The 21,882-nt window shown below is 40.0% G+C and overlaps 1 protein-coding gene across 1 annotated transcript in view; it reads left to right on the forward strand.

Annotated features, from left to right (window-relative positions):
* Thsd7b (thrombospondin type 1 domain containing 7B) overlaps window positions 1-21,882 on the forward strand; it is an 872,787-nt gene that overhangs the window by 838,691 nt on the left and 12,214 nt on the right. Inside the window, exons 20-25 of the mRNA XM_021198560.2 lie at window positions 6,967-7,112; window positions 14,074-14,233; window positions 15,390-15,563; window positions 15,665-15,760; window positions 18,046-18,128; window positions 20,663-20,855. Of these exons, the coding sequence (XP_021054219.1) occupies window positions 6,967-7,112; window positions 14,074-14,233; window positions 15,390-15,563; window positions 15,665-15,760; window positions 18,046-18,128; window positions 20,663-20,855 (852 nt within the window). The remainder of the gene's footprint in view (window positions 1-6,966; window positions 7,113-14,073; window positions 14,234-15,389; window positions 15,564-15,664; window positions 15,761-18,045; window positions 18,129-20,662; window positions 20,856-21,882) is intronic.

Genomic DNA, 21,882 nt, shown 5'->3' on the forward strand with positions numbered 1-21,882 from the left:
GGTATAGGGAACTTTCGGGATAGCATTTGCAATGTAAATAAAGAAAATAATAAAAAAATAAAAATAAATAAAAGAAAGACCAGTGTTACCCTTACTTTTGTGGCCCAGTCCCCTATTACAGGTGATAATTGACCAGCTCATTGGAGATTTCAGCTTCTGATGACCATTCCACACCAATGATTGCAGTGTATGCTTAAATGATTCTGCTCATATTATAAATAAATAATGTCTCACTGTAAGGGCAAAGTAAGATATTAGTAAGCACGTTAAAAGGTCAAGTCACTTCACGTTCCATTGCTGCTCAGGCAGTATATCTCCATGACTGCACACTAGGTACACTGCATACTAGGTACACCCTAGGTACACACAATTTATCAGTGAATTCCTGTGGGTTGCTCAGATGTTTCCTATAATTAGCTGTTGGAGAACTGTGGACATCTTTGTCATTGCTCTTTTTGCTATTCTCATTTTTTATCTACCATCCCTTTACCTAGACAAACACTACAGCCTGTTTATTTTCTTGAGTCATATCAAAACTGTCTATAGTTATCCAAAACAGCTAATTCTGCAACTTTGCTTTAGTCTCCAGAAAAATTCTTAGTTGAAGCATACTGCAGGAGACAGCATGATGACCACTGAGATCCAGTTGGACAAGCAGAGTGGGCAATTGTTGGATATTTTCTCTTTGTCTGAGACTTGTTTTTTAAAAAAGAAATCTTCTTTTATGCTTATATTGAGAAACATAAGTCCAAGCAAGAGAAGGCAGGAACATGCCCAAGGAAATCCCACCTTCTCACTATGGCAGCTTGGGAAACATGTGGCAGCACATTTACTGTCACCCAGAAAACCCAGCCAGAACATAAGGAATGTGGCAGGTTATGAATTTTATAACTCTGGACACTCTATAAGCAACAAGATAAAGAAATCAACAGGTACCATGATTTGTAAATTCATCACAAGCTGGTTTGAAGGCTCATTCTTAGAAATTATGCAAGAGTATTCCTGAAAACATATATACAAATAAGAGTATACAGACTGAGCAAGTTATACTTAGGAATATATATGTGTATGTATATACTATACATATGTATATATATATATATATATATATATATATATATATATATATATATATATATATATATGAATTGATGAACAGGGGAAGGCTTATATTTGAAAGAGACCAAGGAAGGGTATGGGGAAAGGTTTGAATGGAGGAAAGAGAAGTGGAAAATGTAATCATATTATAATCTTAAAAGTTCAAAACATAAACACTTTAACGAGTATTTACTATATTTTAGATACCTCATAGAATGCTCACATGCAGTGTGAGATATGCCTAGCTTATTCTCATCATCTAAATGTTCCACACCCAAGTCTTCTTGATACAGGTGTTTATGTCTCTATATGTTGCATAACATTAGGATGCTCATGAGCTTATAAAATCCATTCTCCTTTCCACAGCCTTCTTCTGTTAGCACACCATTCTACCACTGGTCAGGGAATGTGTTAATCAATTCCTAGCTCCAGGTGGAATGGGGACCCACAGTAAAGACATTATTGAAAAGGTGGTCTTCACATTCAAGATTCAAAGGATGCCAAGGCATGAAAAGTGACTGAAGGATCAAAGACTTTATGATCGTGCTACAAATACCAGTCGTGGAAAATGGATTTTCATAGTGTAATCAGGAACTTATGTAAGAAACCTGAACGGCTGATTTATTCTTTATCCTGATGGTGAGCACATAGCCGTAATTATGATCTGTATGGTACTCAGCACTGGATAAACTCAGTTACATACTTCTGAGTTCCAGAAAAAGAATCCCATTTAAACATTTTTTAGTACTTATTAAAAATAATTTCATTTCCATTTAAAGGAGGCTCACTTTAAAATGACATTTCCCCAACCTGAATTATCCTCAGATAATAAGGCCCTTCTGTATTCTTAGTTTTATTTTACAGAACAGGAAATTCATGTTCAGAGGACTTCCATACAGTCTCATCATTTTCTAGCTGTTAATTTGAAAGAATTATTTCCAACTACAGCTGACTGGTGCCAAGTCCAGTTTCTTTCCACTATGCCTCAGCTGCTTTAAAAATCTTCTTACTCCATCCTTGCTGTGATTTTTATTTCCTGTAGTTTGACTATATCTTCCACATTTTCCATCCCCCAGCAAGATTCATAATCATAAACCTAGTTGTCAAGACTCCCATTGCTTGTGGTCTCTAATAATTACTGCTAAGATAAACTGGCTAAGCTGAGGGTTCCATCCAGTATGAAGTAGATCCTGAGAACCCTGGATCACTCTACCTTAGTTAGGGTTTTACTGCTGTGAGCAGACACTATGACCAATGCAAGTCTTATAAAGTACCATTTAATTAGGGCTGGCTTACAGGTCAACAGTTCAGTCCATTATCATAAAGGTAGAAGCATGGCAGCATCTAGGCAGGTATGGTACAGGCAGAGCTTGAGAGTTCTAAATCTTCATCTGAAGGCTGCTATCAGAATACTGACTTCCAGATAGCTAGGATGAGGGTCTTAAAGCCCACAACCAATGTGACACATTTATCCCAACAAGGCCACACCTACTCCAACAGGGCCACACCTTCTAATAGTGCCACTCCCTGGTCCAAGCATATACAAACCATAACACACTGTAACTGGAGGATCAAGCCCACATCATGGTGCGGTCTGCATTTCCTCTTGCTCCATTTTCAATTTGAAAGTTCAGAATCAGTGAATCTTTAATTGTAGGAGTACATTGGCTATTCAATATAATGGAAATATTCTTATCTTAAAAAGAAAAGGTGACATAATGGGAGTTGGGAGAGTCTGTAGAATCTCCAAGTCTGTTCACACTTCCCTGCCTTCACTGGAAATGTTTATGTTAAACCTTAAACAACCTTGAAAAACAAGGTGTCTTAAAGATTTACTATACACTTCATGCTGTTGATGGGGCACATTCAAAGATCATATCTTTGTACCTCCATAGCAACAGAGAGTGTAAGCCCTATGGTTATGCTCCTGATGACTAGCCTTAGGGTTTCGTTGTTTAAAATTAACATCATCATTGTTTATAATACTCTTACTAATTCTTTGAGAATTTCATACAATGTCACTCTTGCCCAACCAACCCTCATCTCTCCATCCCTTCCTTCTCACAAGGCCTCCCAACCCACCTCTACATCCTTCCCACAATGTTTCCCATCTACTCCCAACTCCTCACTGCCCCCCAACTTCATATGCTCTTTATTTTATTTTAAAACTCGCAAGTGCAATTTGAGCTGCATAATAATGGATCTATACCAGAGTAAGGTTGACCTAACAAGGAACACACCCTCAAAGAAAACTAACTCTCCCTCCCCTAGAAACCATCCATAGCTCCTCAGCTTGCACAGAGAGGGCTCAGGAGAACCTTCCCTCCCTGCTAGAATATCATTTAGCTTGATTCAGTGCATATCACCACTGCTGCTCTGAGTTCATGAAGCTAGAGATCTTATCATGTGGAGAAGATAGTGGTTCACTCTGTTCTTCGTTAACCTCTGGTTGTTATCATCCTCTTAGGATCCATGATCCTTAGGGGAAGCTGTAATACAGATGTCAGATTTGTGGCTGAACACTTCACCAATTTTTATTCAATGCACTTTGATCAGTTGTGAGTTTCAGCATTAACCACCATAAGCCACTTGTTATCTTCTCTGATAAGGTATGAGAGATTCACTAATCTATAGTTAGAGCCATATGAGTTTATTATGTTCATTTAGTAGAATAATCTTGGCCTGAAAGCTCCCTAAGCATTGGTTCTTGGCCAGAATTACAGTGTGGGCTGTGTGTTTCCTCCTGTGGAATGGGCCTGAAATCCAATCAGAAAGCGACTGTGAAGCTCTGTAACATTTGCATTACTTCTGCAACCCTGGGAATGACTTGCCTTACTGGACACTATTGTAGTTCATGATGTTTGCAGTTGAGTAAGACTGTTGGTGACTTCTCTCCCTTCACCCCCTCCACCCTGACCAAACTACACAGCACCTTCCGTTACTATGGAAACTAACCAACAATGAGGAAGCTCCCAGATCCATACCAACCCAATTTTTCAATGTCCTAAAGTCAATGTGTACAGTACCTTCAGCAAGAAGATCTTACAATCAAGGTTCAGTAGGCAACTAAGAAGAGTAGCAGTACTCTGTATTATTGGGGGGTGGGGGGTTTCTCCGGGACACACATAACAACAATGCAAGAGAAGGAAATCACATATCTAACACTATGCTTTTTATTTGACAACTTAGGGTACTGGGAGGAATGTTTCTCCTGTGAAGGTTAATTTTAATTAAACAGTTTTGTATGGATATAAATATACAGTGTGTGTGTGTGTGTGTGTGTGTGTATACATGTGCATTAGTGCACATACATAGCTGATAAAATAGTAGGTTTCCAAATAGCTCTTTCAAGCATCCTTCATGTTATTTCCCTAACTCCTCCTCTCTCTCACGCTATTCTCCCTTCTCCTTCCCCATCTAAGACTCCCTCCCCATTATCCCCCCTTTCCTATTCGTATCACCTTTAACACCATCAATTTTCCCTTTGCACATACTAGATTTCTTCTACTTTCATCTACAACAGAAAATACCTGTCACTTGAATGGAAATAAATAAAATTATTCTAGGCTATTGGCCAACAGCACACCAACTTGATAGTTGAGAACAAATCCAGAGTTATTTGGTCATGATAAAATATAGCATTTTATCATTACAACATAAATTACAAAACCAGAAAGCAATGCAACTATGATACATTAGGTAATATGTATTTTGGCCAATAAAATTAGCAGGAAATGTAAGTGTGTGGAGTTGTTGATCAAATGTCATATGAAATCTTGACCCAACTGTGTTCATAAGCTATAGATAGCGTTTTATAAATGAGGCCTGCCCTATGGGAAATGTCTAAATGCATATACAGGATCTCTGCGCTCAATATGCACACTAATTCAGCAATCCCATATTCTCGTCAACACAGTTTCCTTTGTCAAATGGAAAAAGTTCCTTCGGTATCTCCCTAGTCTTCCTCTGAAGTTATCGCTCCCAAACTCTTGCAGGTTCAACCTTGCAGCAGAGTTGAAGTGTCCTAGCTGTGACTCTTATTCTCCACATGATCAGTGTTTAACTTTAGGCAACTAACCCCTGTGCTTTAGGATTTATTTTTCTTACTTTTAATACAGACAGAGAATAAAATGTTTCTATGATTGTTCAATTATATGGGGCAGTACATATGTAAGATGTTTAGAATATGGTCAAGTACATGGTACCACTTCAGTAAGTGATTTGATAATATTATCATACATTTTAGATAACCTAAAATAAAGTTTTTTTTAAAAAAATATGAAATAAAAACATAATCAATTGGGATTTTTAGTGACACTATCTTTTTGTGATAACACAAGGTTTTACACATGCTAGGCATGTGCCCTGCCACTGAACTATGCCCCCAGCCCTCTCAATAAGTACCCTTTTCAGTTAGTGCTTAATGTATAGAGGGTACAATGTTAGTGACAGGGCTCAGCCACCAAAGAATTTAGATTCTTAGGAACAACCAGTTTCCTTTAAGTTTCTTCAAAGAGAAATATATTTGACCCCCAAATCTGTGATAAAACCTGATTGACAGTGACCGATCTGATCCTATGAGCATATGCTGCCCCACACTTTCAAAGGGAAAGCTAGGAAAACACAGTTCTCATTCTCTTAGAATATACATGTAGGATCCTTCATGTTTTCTAAAGACCCCAAGATTTTCTCTAGATCTTCCTTCCCTTCCTCACAATTGTTCTAGCCACAGGTCCTCAGATTTGGTCACCCCTCCCCCTCCACACACAGCACCTTCTTCTCACAGCTTAGGGCCCTTCTGTTTCAAGTTCAACTTTTCAAGAATAATGCCACTGATTCATTCTAGCATGGGGGGATGCCTCAGTGCATACTCCCATAAAACTGATTTTTCTTTAACATGTGTCAAATATGCTATCATAATTCACTTTGTAGCAAAGAAATATTATATTCACAAATAAGATAAATTGTATTAGATAACAACTGAACTAAATGTGTCTGAACTCATCAATAAGAAAATCAGTAATAAGGGGCCATGGAAAGAGAAGAAGGGACTTGACTGAACAGTTGGTGCCACTCCATTCACATTTGCTTTGAGCTTATCCTGGAAAGTGCTTCTGTGATGGGAAGAGACACTGTTATTTCCTGAGCCGCTCATAAATCCACGCTTTCATTCTACTGTGACATGGAGTACCTCTGTTTGAATATATATACCTTTAAGCATCGTTGGTTCCTCTGCATAAGCCAACCTTCAATTTTTCCTTATGCTCATTGAGGGGAGAAATAAATGGATCCACACACAATCTTTAGGAAAATTGTCTGTGCTGAATTAACTGAGGAAAACTGAGAACCTTGAGATGTGACCTTCCTGTGGAATGTCTTAGAGTAACTTGGCTTATGTGGCATTCATACCTCACTTATTTAAACCCTAACAGACAAAAAAAAAAAAAAGACACTCTTTTCTCTACTCGTGTCTAGCATTTGTACCTCTGATAGAAGCAGAAGATATATATGACTATCTTACCACTATAGCTAATGCATAGCAAGATGTCTTAATCATGAATGAATTAAATATGTTAAGGAAATTAGCATTATAGCACTTATAAAAGCAGCCTATTTGACAGATACAGAATTCAGACCTGAAAACTGATGTAAAGACAGGCAGGATTTCAGATCTTTTGAAACATCAATCTTGAGAATAGTTTTATGTCTCTAGAAATCTACATTGAAATAGCAGAAACCAGAGAGTGGATGGGGCAGGACAGAGTTCCGTGTCATATAATAAAGACTTACACATACAAGGCAGCCATTCTTTCCTCTATTTCCAAGCCAAACTTTAACCAATAACTGACACCTCCCTTATTATTTTAGGTCGCATGAGCCGGACTCGATTTATCATTATGCCAACCCAAGGAGAAGGTCGACAATGCCCCACAGAACTCACCCAGCAGAAACCCTGCCCAGTGACACCCTGCTATAGTTGGGTCCTTGGTAACTGGTCTGCATGTAAATTGGAGGTAGGTCATGCCATGATACTTAAAGAATACTTCTCCATCTGTGCAAAGCATTTGTCTCATCGAATACAGTGATTAAATAAATTACACAGCACCAGGTTCTGGATACATGCTATTTTTAACATAACGGAGAACATGGAAAAATGTAAGCAAGTGAGTTAGTTTCACACAGGGTGACACTGCTAAGAGTCTAAACAGCCATTCATTAGGCACTGATTATAATAAGCTAGGTCACAAAACTGCCAATATCTTCAGCATCCTCAAGAATTCTGTTTTTTATTTCTTTGCTTACTGAGAATATCAAAGAATTCTTTAATTAAGCAAAACCCTGACTCTGTAGAAATGCACAGCTTGCTTTAGATTGCGTTTCTTGAAGGTTAACTTTCAGCTTTGACAATGCCTTGCAAACGGACAGAGATGACAACGGGGCGAAAGTTATATTCTAACATTATTACACTAACCAAGGTTACTACCCTTCCTCAATAATTGCTTTTTTATTGGCCTGAGATATAAATGCTTAGTGACATCATCGTATGTCACAGACCCTGAGCTTGTGCTTGATCAGCAAAGATCTGCTACTGTGTATTCTCTCTGGCTCCTGACTTAAGTAAAGTGCATTGATTTTCTTTATTTCTGTCTTTTACTAGTTTATCCTTCAGTTCATATTCTGGAGCATATTTTAATTAAGCAACAATAATTTTGACTACACATTAAGAAATCTCCCCTGAGTATTCTCATAAAGATGTTTAGTGCCCCTGCCCTGGATGACCATGTTGAGCAACTTGGTGATCCTGCTGAAATTAAATGCCATGTTTCTTAACAGGTCTCAGAGGAGCAGAGTGATATGGTCCACTTGTTCCCTATCTCTGTTTTGTCTTGTTTTGTATTTTGAAGATAAGGTCATCATGCAAATTGATGAATTCAGAAATAACCTAATGGCTCTAAGTCTACTTGTCTGAGGATCTCTCTGAAGTCTTTGGCAATCTGAAGTCTTATCTGAAATGACTGAAATCGAGAAAAAGGATAAAATATTTCCCTTATAATTATGATAACTTTAAAAGAGTAAATAAGGAGTATAAAGAGCCATTGTGGGGCCAGGGTGAGAAGAGTTAACAAAACCAGAAGCAAAGGGTAAGAAAGAGGGAGAGACTTGGGGACAGAGAATGGCTACACTCCAAGTCTTACCCAGCATGCACTTCTGTTCTATCTGCCTTTGCACCTACCTTTTTCCTTCTCGGGTATCAGCAGCTTTTAGTCTTTGATAAAGTCCAGCAATTTGTCTCACAGGATCATGTTGGACAAATGCCCAATGGAAGCTGTTAGCTCTTCATGTTCACCTTCTGCTAAAACCACAGGGACAAAGATGAGCAGTGACCATGGTGTGGGTGCAGGGTAGTGGCTTCCCTGCTGTGGCCCTAATTTAGAGGCCCCAGTGACACATGGAAGCAATAGTTGGCTTTTGCCTCAGGAAACAGTAAAACTGCTTCAAATGTTGGTCAGCCTAAGCCCTACCCACCAGCACTTAGTCAGGATGTCCTTACTATAGTTCCCTTTATGTTTGGGTACCTACCTACACAAGGGTAGTCAATGTTCTTTCCCATGGGTCTGCAGTAGATTTGAAGCTGGTTAAAGACCTTACAATCACTGATGGAAACAGATGCAGAGGTCGACAGACAGACATAGGCAAAACTCAGTGATTTCTGTGGAAAGGGGGGAGGAAAGATTGTAGGAACCAGGGCAGTCAAGGATACCACAAGAAAACCCACAGAACTAACCATATGGACTCATATGGGCTCACTAAAAGGAAAATGAGCATCAGGGACACTACGTGGGTCTAACCTAGGTCCTCTGCATATATGTCATCGTTCTGTAGCTTGGTATTTTCATTGGATTCCTTAACAGAGAGAGCAGGGCTTCTTTCTGATTGCTGTACTTGCTTGGGGGACTATTTCCTACAAAGGAGTTGCCTTGCCAAAGTGAGGTGAGGTTCCTAGTCTTACTACAAGGTAATATGCCATGTTTGGTTGATATCCCCAGGATGCCTGCCCTTTTCTGAAGGGAAAGGAAGGAGGAGTGGATTGAGGGTGGGATGAGAGTGGAGAATGGCAGGAGAGGAGAAAGGGGAAACTGCAGTAGGGACATAATGTATTAAATATATGAAAATAAATAAAGTTTAGAAAGCAGCAAAAAGTAAAATAAATAAAATAAAGATGCTGCAATCACAAACTCTTAGCTGCCACCTTCCTCCACCTGGTGGATAAAGCCAGTCACTTAAAAGCAAAATAGCTCAAAAGAAAAAAATGTAAATAAAGCAGAGGTGCAAAAGAAAAGGCCCAGTACAATCCCTGGCTGACTATCCTGAGTTCCCAATGTACCTGATTTCTCTGAAGCCTGCTAATTCTTTGTGAATCATAATACTCCCGATCTTGTCACTAAAGTGTCTCTTCTTAAATATGTAGCTAAGTTTTGGGCGTTGCTGATTAAAATGCATGCAGACCTTTCACACAAAGGAAGACTAACTCTCTCCAACATGTCCCTGCTTCCCCTGTCTGGACGTGTTCTAACCCATTGGGGAATAGTATGTCAATGGCTGCTTGACTTCTGGAAGTGTCAGGCATTAATGATGGGGGCTTGCAAATGGTACTGTGGATGTGACAAGACTGCCTCTGTTTTTCATAGAGAGACATTAGCAAAAAAGGAAAAGGAAAGATATGTTCACCTTCAGACCTTGTTAGCTCTACCTAAGTTCCTCAGCCACTAACATCTTTTCATGAAGAGTTGAGATCCTGGAGTCTAGCAACTGTAACATTGTTCACAGTTCTGGCAAGTTTTAGCTAGCACCCCCCCCCCCGCCACGACCAATTACCTAAACACTCCACACATCATTTTCTTATCTAGCTTATGAGGGTAGCCAATAGGCTGACTCCTGGGTGCCCTCCCCATCAGTTCTAACACCTTCAGAAGCTCCAGTACTTCATATAAATTGTTGTAGTATTTGAATATAACCTATATCTTCATTTCCCTGTATACATTCGTATTTCTTCATGAAGTGTTTTTTAATTATTAAGTTATAAGTGATATGAAAACATTTGTTATACGACATAAGAAATAGTGACAAGGGAAAAAAAACTATGCAAGTTCAGTCTGGAAGTATTTAATTTTGCAAAAATTTTAGTCTTCAGTTGGTCAAATCTGAAACTGGAGAACATTGATTCTTGCAGATATTTTTAAATAACATATGAAATACTTAGCATAGTGCCTAAGATAAATTATGAGCTCAGTGAAATGTATTTGCTACCATAAATTTGATTAAAACTGTAGTTATGTTTATTAGTGTCCTCTGACCACATCTGGTAGAGGGGAAAATTCAATGTATACCAAACTCCACTAGTGATCAAGGCAGTGCAGTGGGTTGAGGAATGAATGCTCTCTGGTTATCATCTTGCTCCAAGAAGCTAGGGTCTGCCTCCTGACCCTGACCATAGTCTGTAAATTCTGTACAGGGGAGCGTTTGCTTCATGAATGAAAGTGTCATTCTAATGCTGATTTCTTTTCATATAGTAGCTGTCCTTAAAAATGTAAGAGATTAAGGTTGAATATGGGCTGATCCCAGGATACACAGCAGGAGCTGATCACTGTTTATCTTGGTTTTTAAGCTGATCCCCAGTGCAGGCTCCTTTCCTGCACTGCTACACAAGCTGCCTGATGAAGTGGAAAAAAAAAAAAAAAAAGACCCTCATTGATTCATCCCCTCATTTGAAGGTATCAGGACTTTGAAAACCCACAACTGCTGCAGCATCTTTAGACATTTTCCAAGTATAAAAAGTCCTTGCGCAATCACACCCAGAAGATTCAGCAAAGCCATCTTCAAAATACTAAGTTGTGAAAGAACACTCCCCACCAGAAAGAAACTTTCGTTTATTCTTGTTATCTTCCATTTTTGGCAGTGAGTTTTTATTAGAACATTTGTTTTGAATGTTATGCTGTGACTTGATATTAAACTTCTCTCCAAATGGCTTTTAGGCCTAAAACTATGGTACTTTTCATAGATAAATAATTCAAGAGAAGCAATGATAAGACCTTGATAGATCTGGTCTGGGCTATCACTCTGCTGTGGTGTGTCTCAGCCTCGTAACTCTTATATTGAAGACTGTCTGCTGATATAAGAGAAGAGGGATAACCGTGGGAGGGGTTGGAAGGTTCTGCCCTCATGAAAGACTTGGGGGAGCTGTCCTGTTAACACTGAGGACACACAGGAGTCCCATCTATAATGAACTATTCACTTGCTCCTTAATCTTGAATATCTTAAACTCCCATGAGGAGTGTGTATCCATCAGTTATAAATTACTCAGCCTAAGGTATTGTGTTATAGTAGCACAATCAGACTCCTCAATCAACCAACTATCATTGCTATTAAGTTTTTATTGTCTAATAAAGTGTTGTTTTAAATAATAAATTGGTGTTGCCAATTTATATACTGCCTTAAATTCTTTGTGCTTTAAATAGCTGTACTTTCAATTCCCCAAAATTGAAACTTTCAGTTTTTTGCCAGTTGACCATTTTATTTATCCTCCAAGATCCCCAGAGGATGTATGAAATCTTATAATACTGAACCTAGCATTTAGTATAATTTTCCTATACTTTAGTGCCTGTAATAAAGTGTATTTCTAAGTTGGACACACTGAGAGAAGAGTAGCCTATAAGTGATTAGAACAAGAACTAAAGCCTTGGATCCCTCCAGGTTACACTCCTTGGTTGGTGGTCTAGATTCTGGGAGAACTGGATGAGATCCATGACTCCAGAGAAATATGTAGCAGAGAATGGCCTTACCTGACAGCAATGGGAGGGAAGACCATTGGTCCTGGGGAGGTTTAATGCCCCAGCATAGGGTGACGCAGGAGCAATGGGGCAGGAGAGAGTGAGTGAGTTGGGGAGCACACTCATACAAGCAAAGGGGAGGGGGAGGGCAGATATGGGCTAGAGGGTGGTGGAGGGGTAACCAGGAAGTGGAACATCACTTGAGATGTAGACAAATGGAATGATAAATAAATAAATAGGTAAATAAATAAAACAAGGACTACAATATAGACTCAGGAGATTACATCATTAGTTCCTTGCTCTTTAGAAATATTATTAAATAAGTAAAGCCTACAAGAATGCAAGCATTGTTACACCACAATATTTGATCTGATGACCAGGATGACTGCCATGTAACTGACAGACAGTGGGAACAGTCTGAACCTGTTCAAAAAACTGGTGATTCACATTTTGCCTGAGACAGGATGGGGCAGAAATAACCCATCATGTTCTTCAGAATGTCATAAGTTAAACACTTACAATGCTCATTTCTAGAATTTGATGCTTTTGAATCATAGTTAACTATGCTAACTGAATCCTCACTACTGAATGTCATTATCCTTGACTTGCCTTGTGTGGAAAGCACCCAAGCCGGTGGTCAGTGCCATCTTTTCCCTCTGCCAGCCACCATGAGCTCCCTTGATGCCCTGAAGCTTGTGAAACCATGCCTGGCCAGTGCCAGCTGGCCCATGAGGGAATAGACACCTTCTCCATGCCCAGAATCAATGATATCCTGACTACTTGGACTGGCACTTTTATAATTTTGCACTTCTGCAAGAGCTGTAGTGTCTCCAAACTCCAGGCACTGCAGTATTTATCCTCTGTAGATAGGAAGGACCAAGAAAGGTATTCCTACTGTACAGGATTGTATCATCTAAATGAAGACATAGTCTCATTCCTTGCCCCAACTCTTCACAGAAAAGACACACAGAGTAATCAAAATAACAAAAGGAAATAGAAAACTAGCTCTCTACCAGTTTTGGGACTTAATAGACATGAATTAAATGTGGTTATATAGGAAAACTGATATCAGAATGAACACTGATCAGTAGACATAGGATTTACAGAGTGTCATTACGAATTATGAATGCCTCCCCTGTACCTCGGATCCTTTATCCTGTATGGGTAGTATTGAGGTATGGGATGCCACATCTGGATGACATTATGAGTGACCCCAACACATTTGCAGTTGCTTGTGACACTGAAGCCAGCATGTTAAGTAAGCACTACCTGGGTTTTCTTTCCTTCTTTTTTGCTTTAGTTCTATCTGATACACACACACACACACACACACACACACACACACACACACTGGCATCCTGGCACAGAGCATCCTTTACCTTAAAGCTCCACCTCCAGCTCTGTTTCCTAGGTATATGTGAGCAAATGTAGCTGTCAGCTGGTCAGCCAAATGTCCAAAGGACTTCCTTCTGAGAGACAAACACCTTATCAAAGTCCTGGTGAAAATACCCATCTCCAGAGTGTGTGCCAAAACCTTTTAAAACAGAATAATTTCTATCAGCAGACACATGGGCTCAGTAACCACCAAGCCCTTTAACTCTCCATTTCTATATCTATGAAGCACTGTATGAAAGTCCCTTGTTGCCCACCTTCCCAAGTGACACTGGCCTGAAACATCAACAGAGCATTTTACTCAGGACAGAGGCCAAGTTGGGAAAATCACTACGAAGAGCAACAGAGAAAAATCAGTTTATTTGAATCCCAACTGATCTGAGCGAGAAAAGAAGGACCAAATTCGACAACGAAAAAAATTAGGAAAATTAAAGAGAAATTCCTACCCTGGGGCTGTGTATGTTCTCTGGGAGAGGCTTGTACATCAGACTATGTTCAGAGACAAATCGTGTATTTTCTCTCATTTGGGCATTTATATCCATGTCTTATCCTGGGGACATAACTTCTAAAGCACGTGTTTGTGTTTCTACGTCACTTCCCCTGCCAACCCCTGAAATTCAGTGATGCTTTGTGGTCGGTCACGAGGGAATTCTCAAAAGAAGGAAGCTGCTGTGTATCCTGAGGGTTTCCTTGGAGATGAAAATTGTGATTCTGACTCTCTGGCTAATTCTGGGGGCATCCTTTCTTCTCTTAGGGCGGAGACTGTGGAGAAGGAGTCCAGGTGCGCAGCTTCTCGTGCGTAGTCCACAATGGCTCACTATCCCACACAGCTGCCCCTGTAGAGGATGCCCTGTGTGGAGAAGTACCCTTCCAAGAAGGAATCCTGAAGCAGCTGTGCTCTGTGCCTTGCCCAGGTGTGCGATGAGCAGCGCCCCCGATGGTGATCTCGTTTATTTTTTATTTACACTGATTTTTTTTTTTCTTTTAAAAAGCTCTAGCATATCAATATTGAATTACTTATTTGATTTAATGCGTTTGGACTGCGGGTATAGGAACATTTTAAAGGACACTAAGTGGGGGGGGGGGAATAAAGAAAAGCAGCACTGGTTATTAAAACAAAAACTCTGCTAGAATTCCATCCCATTTCACTCGCCTCTGTGAGCAGTGGGCTCAGCATCTAGATAAGAGTTTGGTCCAGCAATGTCTTCACATCTCCAACACTTAGAATACTGACTGGTTCTTGAAACTGATGATGCTGGGAGACAGCCCAGCAAGAGTGGGGCCCTGTGAGTTCACCCTGTGAACAGTCAGATTCTGTGTAAAAGCAAAGGTCATTACTAGAAACATAAAATGATTCTTTTATTTTAATGCTAACAATGTAATTCAGCTCACATTGAGTAATTTAAGGTCTCAAAATACCGGCTGACAGTACAATAAGTGTATGTGCATGCATGTGTGCATTTACATGTTACATATACACATGTAGATTTTAAGTGTACATCATTCACGTGTAAATGTTTATGTTTAAAGTATGTGCCATTTGTCTATTCTGTATGTTTACATTGACAAATCAGTGTGCCTATGCATAGGGTACTTATGTAATCTATTCCATGGTCTCTGTGCACATCCATTTTGTAATGTTACCCAGGTCTTTGAGAACTGAGTTATTATATCTTCTTTTAATTTTTGTTTTATTTTCCTCTTATTGAAAATAGATTTGTTTCATACAATTTATTCTGGGTGCTATTTTCCTTCCACCAACTTCCCCAGCTCCCCTTCAGCAGCCACATTATTCTCAAGTTGTAACTACTGTAACTTGAAGCAGAGTTATCTATGGCAATCTCATTTTTGCACTCTTTTGGCAACCTAACTATAAATCATTTCACCAATATTAGCGCTTTCAGACTGGAAACACTGTCAATCTTTGGTCCTTCCCATGTCCCTACACTTCTACCACCTGCCTCCTTGCATGCCCCCTTGCATGCCCCTTTGCATGCCCCAGTCCTGTCATGGATGTCTAGCACCTGTTCTCACAATGTTCCTCTTGCCCTGCACTGGGTGACTATCCAGGAGACTGCCACATTACCCCATGGTCTGAGTGGAGCAAGTGTGAGCTAACCTGCATTGACGGAAGAAGCTTCGAGACCACAGGCCGCCAATCTAGGTCAAGGACATTCATAATCCAGTCTTTTGAGAATCAGGATAGCTGCCCCCAACAGGTTCTAGAAACACGACCATGCACAGGTACCAGGACCATGTTTCAGTGCTTTAACTAGTATTCATTGATGCTCATTCTGTTGATAAGAGAGATATGATGGAATTACTGTTTTCATATTCAATCGCAGGTGGCAAATGTTATCACTACATATGGAAAGCAAGTCTTTGGAACAATAATGAAAGGACTGTGTGGTGCCAGCGCTCAGATGGCCTTAATGTCACAGGTACTCCTTCCTATGTTTCATGTGGAGACTTCAAAAAGCTCTCACAGTGTGCTTCTGTTGAAGAATTTACTTATAAATTGAAGCAAGGTTGAAGAGCAGGTGGCTTAGACGGTCTGCATGGCAGGTTTTCATTAGGCCCTCACTTCCAACTTTGAAATCAACAATTCTATGTGATGAGATAGTAAAGTGTTTAAGCCAAGCAGATCAGGTCCAAACGCAATAAAATGTCCTAAATTTGTGGTCTCTGATAAATCTGAGGAAGATGCCTGCTTGTTTAAAATGGCGCGCTCTAAAATGTTAAACGCTGTGCCATCTCAGTCAGTACACCGAGAGGGATCCACTGAGCGTAAGCTCCAGTCCTTCCCATGTCCCTTCCACATGCCTCACGCCACTCTTCTTTGCAGCTGAGATTCGCAGTGCTGATAAACATACAATTTTTAAATTGAAATGTTTTGTGCTAACGATGCAACGAGAAACATTTACGTTATGGATGTTCATGTTTACCCACTGCAGGCTGATTTGGAATGTTTTCCTGCTTAGGGCAATTACTTAATGCCTAAAAATGGTCTGAAGGAAAGATTCCTTATTCTTAAAAGAGGGTACAATTTGATCGTACAAATGGTTTTCTCAATAATTTTAAAGATTTTTTTTTGATGTCGTCTTGTCAAAGCAAATTAAATTGACATTGATTTTTCTTTAGTACTGCAACTGATAAACAGCCTTATGCAAGAAGTATACAACAGCTGGAGAATCACAGCCCCCCCCACCCCTTTCCTGTTTACGTGCCTTCACATTATTGGTATTAATCCATAGTGCAATCCATATAGTAATTTATTTTGAGATACCTTGCTCTTTCAATTTGTAAGCTGTTAAAACTAAGTACTCTGTAAGAATGCCTACCCTGGAACCAAAGAACGCTTCCTCCTCCTCCTCTACCGTGGCCAGAGAGCTTACACAGTGGAAGTCAGTGCTGGCCCAATGGACCTTCTCAGTGCACAGCATGAGGCCATTAGACAAGTAAGCTTGGACCATTGGCATCACCTGGTAAATAGGACCAGAGCCTAATTTCACTCTTGAAATCTAAAAGCTGTGTTCTATAATCACTGTGAGGAGTAGTTGTCCTCTCTGGAGACCAGTGGTTTGAAGAGCGGATGTCCTCTCCCAAGACATGATTGTCGAATAGGCAGGTCCTGTATGGCCATCACCATGGTTGTAGAATAGGCAGGTCCTGTATGGCCGTCACCACTGAAATCCACATGGCCAGTTGCAACTCCAGGCGCTACCTCTAGACTGCCGTGGCTTTGTGTCTTGTTTTGTTTTGAATTTTGGTGTTTGTTATTTGTCTTATTTTTTTTCAGCAGTAGTGACAACTTAGCTGCTTCATCCCCCGAATGTGTCTAAGACTGACACTTTCTGTACTGCCTTGAGCCTGAAGCCTTTTCGCTGGCTGCCACACCATAAAGTGTAATTAGTTCACAAGTATTGCGTTGCGAAGACTAGAGCCTATAAATTTGCCTGACATCATAGGAATAGAGTTTAAACACTACCCTTAAGTGCATCAACTTCTCAAACTAATTATCTTGAAACTTAATGTCTGTTACCGCTTTGAATCAAGAAAGACAAAACCAAAGCCATTATAGTACACGGGTGGATTTCAGGCTGTGAAGGCACATGCCAGTTTTGTTTACCCAGATATGTGCATAATACCTGCAAGTGCTGTGTAAGACATCAGACTGTTCGTACTAGACTTCTACACACATGCTGAAGGGGAAGATCCGTATGTCACTGTGTATGTTCATTATGTCTGGTTCATATAAAAATCCTTGCCACAGGGCTTGGCCCTGTAGCCCCTGGAGCAATAGTAATTTGGCTTTTGGAATCAACCTAGTATGTAGCTGGGTCACTCAGGAGCTGGAGAGACAAATGTATGCATAGAATGAGTCTTAAGCAGCTGTGTTTGCTACTCCTGAAACCAAATAGAGATGCCATCAATACTTGTACTGATCTGGGTGCTCACAGGCTTTGCCCTCAATTATAGACCCATGATAGACTCTCAATGCCAATGAACATGGAAAAAACACTATAAATGTCTCAGTTTCAGCACATCCTGGAGTGACTACTAAACTAGGATTGTAGCACATAGCTGACATGTGCATTTAAGCCATGATAAAATAATAATGATGTTATCAGTAATAACTAGGTCCCCAGTATGAAGAGGAAGAGAAAACTTTTAAATATGATGATCATAGATAAACCCGCAAATAACAGTAATATTTTCTTTATAGGTGGCTGCTCCCCTCAGGCACGCCCTGCTGCTATTCGGCAATGCATTCCAGCATGCAAAAAACCTTTCTCCTACTGCACACAGGTGAGTTGCATGCTGGGATTCCCTACATGCATTATAATTTCAGTAATACACACACACACACACACACACACACAGTAGTGTGAGTCCTGTACCTCTGCTAAGGCCAGGCAGCAATTTTATGTGCCTACATCGCCATCTAGAGAGAGTTTGAGGGAGAACAACAATTGCCAAGACAGCAGCTTATCCAATCTGTCTTCCAGCTAATTAATGCTCCATCTACCAGTATCTGGTTTTAGTTATGTATGCATTCCATTATCAACATTTCATGCAAGTGAGCTGTTTGGAAATATGTCCATGCTGTTCCTACTTGATAATATGTATTTTTAAAATTTATTGTACTACAATATTTATAGAGTTTTTAGTTTGCTAAAAACTAGGTTAAACATATGACCATGACTGGAAAAAAATGTTGTGTGTCTTTGTCTTTGTACGTGTTTGTGCATGTGTGTGTGTGTGTGTGTGTGTGTGTGTGTGTATACCTGTGTGTGCTGTGTGTATGCATGTGTGTCTGTGTGTGTGTATCTGTGTGTGCTGTGTGTGTGTGTTTCTGTGCGTGCTGTGTGTGTGTTTCTGTGTGTGCTGTGTGTGTGTGCGTGCGTGCGTGCATGCGTGTGTGCGTGTGTGTGTGTGTGTGTGTGTGTGTGTGTGTGTGTGTGTGTTTGGGGGGTATATATATATGCATATACATGCATATATCTCACTTTTTTAAAGCAGGATTGTTTGGGTTTTTTCTCCCCCATCTCTTCCACATACGTCTGCTTGGAAACTTTTGTCAAATGCACATGGTATTGTAATTAGTGGGTATTACTAGTTGCAATGCATATATAATATTTTAAAGCTGTGTTGCATTTCTTAAAGAAGCAGGTTTCTTCCTGCAATGTATGTATCCTAAAAAACAATGCAATGAAAGAAACTTAAGTATTCAGTCATATGTTATGACTCTTCTAATTCAAGATGGGTTAATTCTTTACCACAGAAAAGACATGGGTAGGTCTACAGAAAACACACACACACAAAAACAGAAGAAATAAATTTATTTGGCCTCACGATGTTTGCAAAATATAAGTTACACTTACCCAGCCTTATGGACACTTAATAAACATAAATAACTCTCCCCTAAACACTTGGCACATATGCCTAACTAGATACAGCTCTTTTCTCAGACTAAGAATAGAGATTCATCTTGTAAAGATGGCTTCAATAATACTACCATGTGATAACTTCCCTCAACTGAAAATACAGGGCATTGTTATAGCTTTGTCCTGCACTGAACTGTGGGCAGTTAGTTATGGCATTTGCTTCTCTGGCTGCCATCTGTCCTTTTGTAGAGCATCAAGGTGCCTTATTCAGTTTCAGTAGCTATTGCTCCTTAAAATCAAATTCAGTCAACAACTGATAATCCCAGCAAGGCGAGCTAGATTGGCATAAGTGACTATATGAGGTAGAGGTCTGTTCAGAAAATGCCAGAAGGTATAAAGGCCGAGTCATAAAGTCTGATAATCACACCCTTCTTCTTTTCTCTCATTTTCCAGTGTCTGTCTATTGGACTAAGAGGAATTACTTTCTGATTCACTTCCCAAGACAGATAGGAACCCCTGTCTATCATCATTCATCATAGTCGGCTTGTCCAAAATACTCATTATACATGAAAGTGACCAGAAACTACAAAAGCAAATATAAAGGACACATTGTCATGATGTCAAGCAGGGATGTGTTATAATGTGACACTCCAATTACGATAATAAAGAGTAATTGAGAGAGATGGATAGATGGCATATTTTCCTTAAATGTGATTTTAATAAAGTATCTTTTCTCCACCTTGACTTCCCTCCTAGGAACAGAACAGCCATCCTGACTAGTTCAGCACCAAGGGTACAGGGGATAACGGCATTGAGTATGTGGGGTAATGACAGCTCTCAGGCATCACCTAATTCAAAGGAAATGTCTGCATAGACCTGTGGCTTTCCTTTGCAGTAAGAAGAGAAAGCTGAAACCTATGGGCTGGTGTCCAAAACTAGTGAGGGAAAGTTAAAGATAAAACTTTGATAAAATGTCATAAGCATTCCTAAAAGAGAAGAAATGCCATATTAATGCACCCTACTCTCAGAGAACTTTGATGTCATCTTTGGAAAAAAATGTCTGCATTGTAAGCACATTAGAAAGACCTGGCAAAGAGTGGGGGGATACCCCACTCAGAGAAGAAGGGAAAGAGGGGATGGGGGAATGGTGGTGGGAGAGATGACGGGAAAGGGACAGTGAGTGGGATGCAAAATGAGTAATTAAAATAAGTAAATAAGTAAATAATAAACATAAATTATAAAAAGAAAGACCTGGCAAGTTATCTAATGCTGACATTGGGGTGTAGAAAAATGGATTATGGATTATTGGATTTATCCCTTTGGTAAATCAGTTGCTGAAACCCCTGGATTTCTAAGACATACAAAGGCAAATATGAAGTGATTTCCTTGATATTTGAATACTTTATTCATTTTCACAACTCCTATGTAACCACCAGTGTACTTTCTGTCCTGTAGGGCGGAGTCTGTGGCTGTGAGAAAGGGTACACAGAGATCATGAGATCAAGTGGCTTCCTGGATTACTGCATGAAGGTACCTGGCTCGGAGGATAAAAAAGCTGATGTGAAAAACCTCTCTGGGAAAAATAGGCCTGTGAATTCCAAAATACATGATATTTTTAAAGGATGGTCTCTCCAACCTCTGGACCCAGGTGTGTTTCCTTTGTGAATAAAGGATGCAAATTTTCTTCTGGTGAAGCTTTTACTGTGGCCATCTCTCACTGCAGAAGGGATGGAAGGAAGGAAGAAAAGAAGGACGAAGGACATGGTTTAGCTCAAGGCTTCTCAGATTTGAGGGGTTTATGATGTGTGGTCCTATTTAAGCATAAAGCATTTTTATGGATGCTTATTAGCCTGTCAATCATAGTCTGAGAGGTAGTGAGCTAGGAACAAGGTAGTGTCTTTTACTTGTAAATTGTTGCAGCTTCCACAACTGGATTTGTGCACTTAAATAAAATTAAAGGAGAAACTGGAATAGGGTCACACAAACTTACAGGAAGTGCCCACAGACCTGTTGTGGTTTTAAAGGCACTGGGGAAGGGGTAAGGAGACCCAGTTTTTGAGAGAAGTGGGACTTTCAAATACTGTGGCTTAAACCACCTGCCAGAGCCTGACAAATACAGAGGCAGAGGCTCACAGCCAAGCATTGGACTGAGCACAGCGTCCCCAGAGAAAGGACTGAAGGAGCTAAAGGATTTTGCAACCCCATAGAAGGAACAACAATATCAATCAACCAGACTACCCCAAAGCTACCAGGGACTAAACCACTAACCAAAAAGTACACATGGAGGGCCCCATGGCTCCAGCCACATATGTAGCAGAGGATGGCCTTGTTGGACATCAGTAGGAGGAGAGGCCCTTGGTTCTGTGAAGGCTCAATGCCCCAGTGTAAGGGCATGCCAGGACAGGGAGGAGGGAGAGGGTGGGTGGGTGGGGGAACACACTCATAGAAGCAGGAGGAGGGAGAATGGGATAGAGGGTTTCTGAGGGGACCATTTGAAATAACATTTGAAATGTGAATAAAGAAAATATCCTACAAAAAAATAAAAATGAATAAAAAATTCACTATCTTAAAAAAATAAAATAAAGTTACCCTATAATAGAGAAAAAAAGAAAGGAGGTAGGGAGGAAGGAAGGAAGGAAGGAAGGAAGGAAGGAAGGAAGGAAGGAAGGAAGGAA

Source organism: Mus pahari, chromosome 5 (assembly GCF_900095145.1).
Source record: "Mus pahari chromosome 5, PAHARI_EIJ_v1.1, whole genome shotgun sequence".
Classification (NCBI taxonomy): domain Eukaryota; kingdom Metazoa; phylum Chordata; class Mammalia; order Rodentia; family Muridae; genus Mus; species Mus pahari.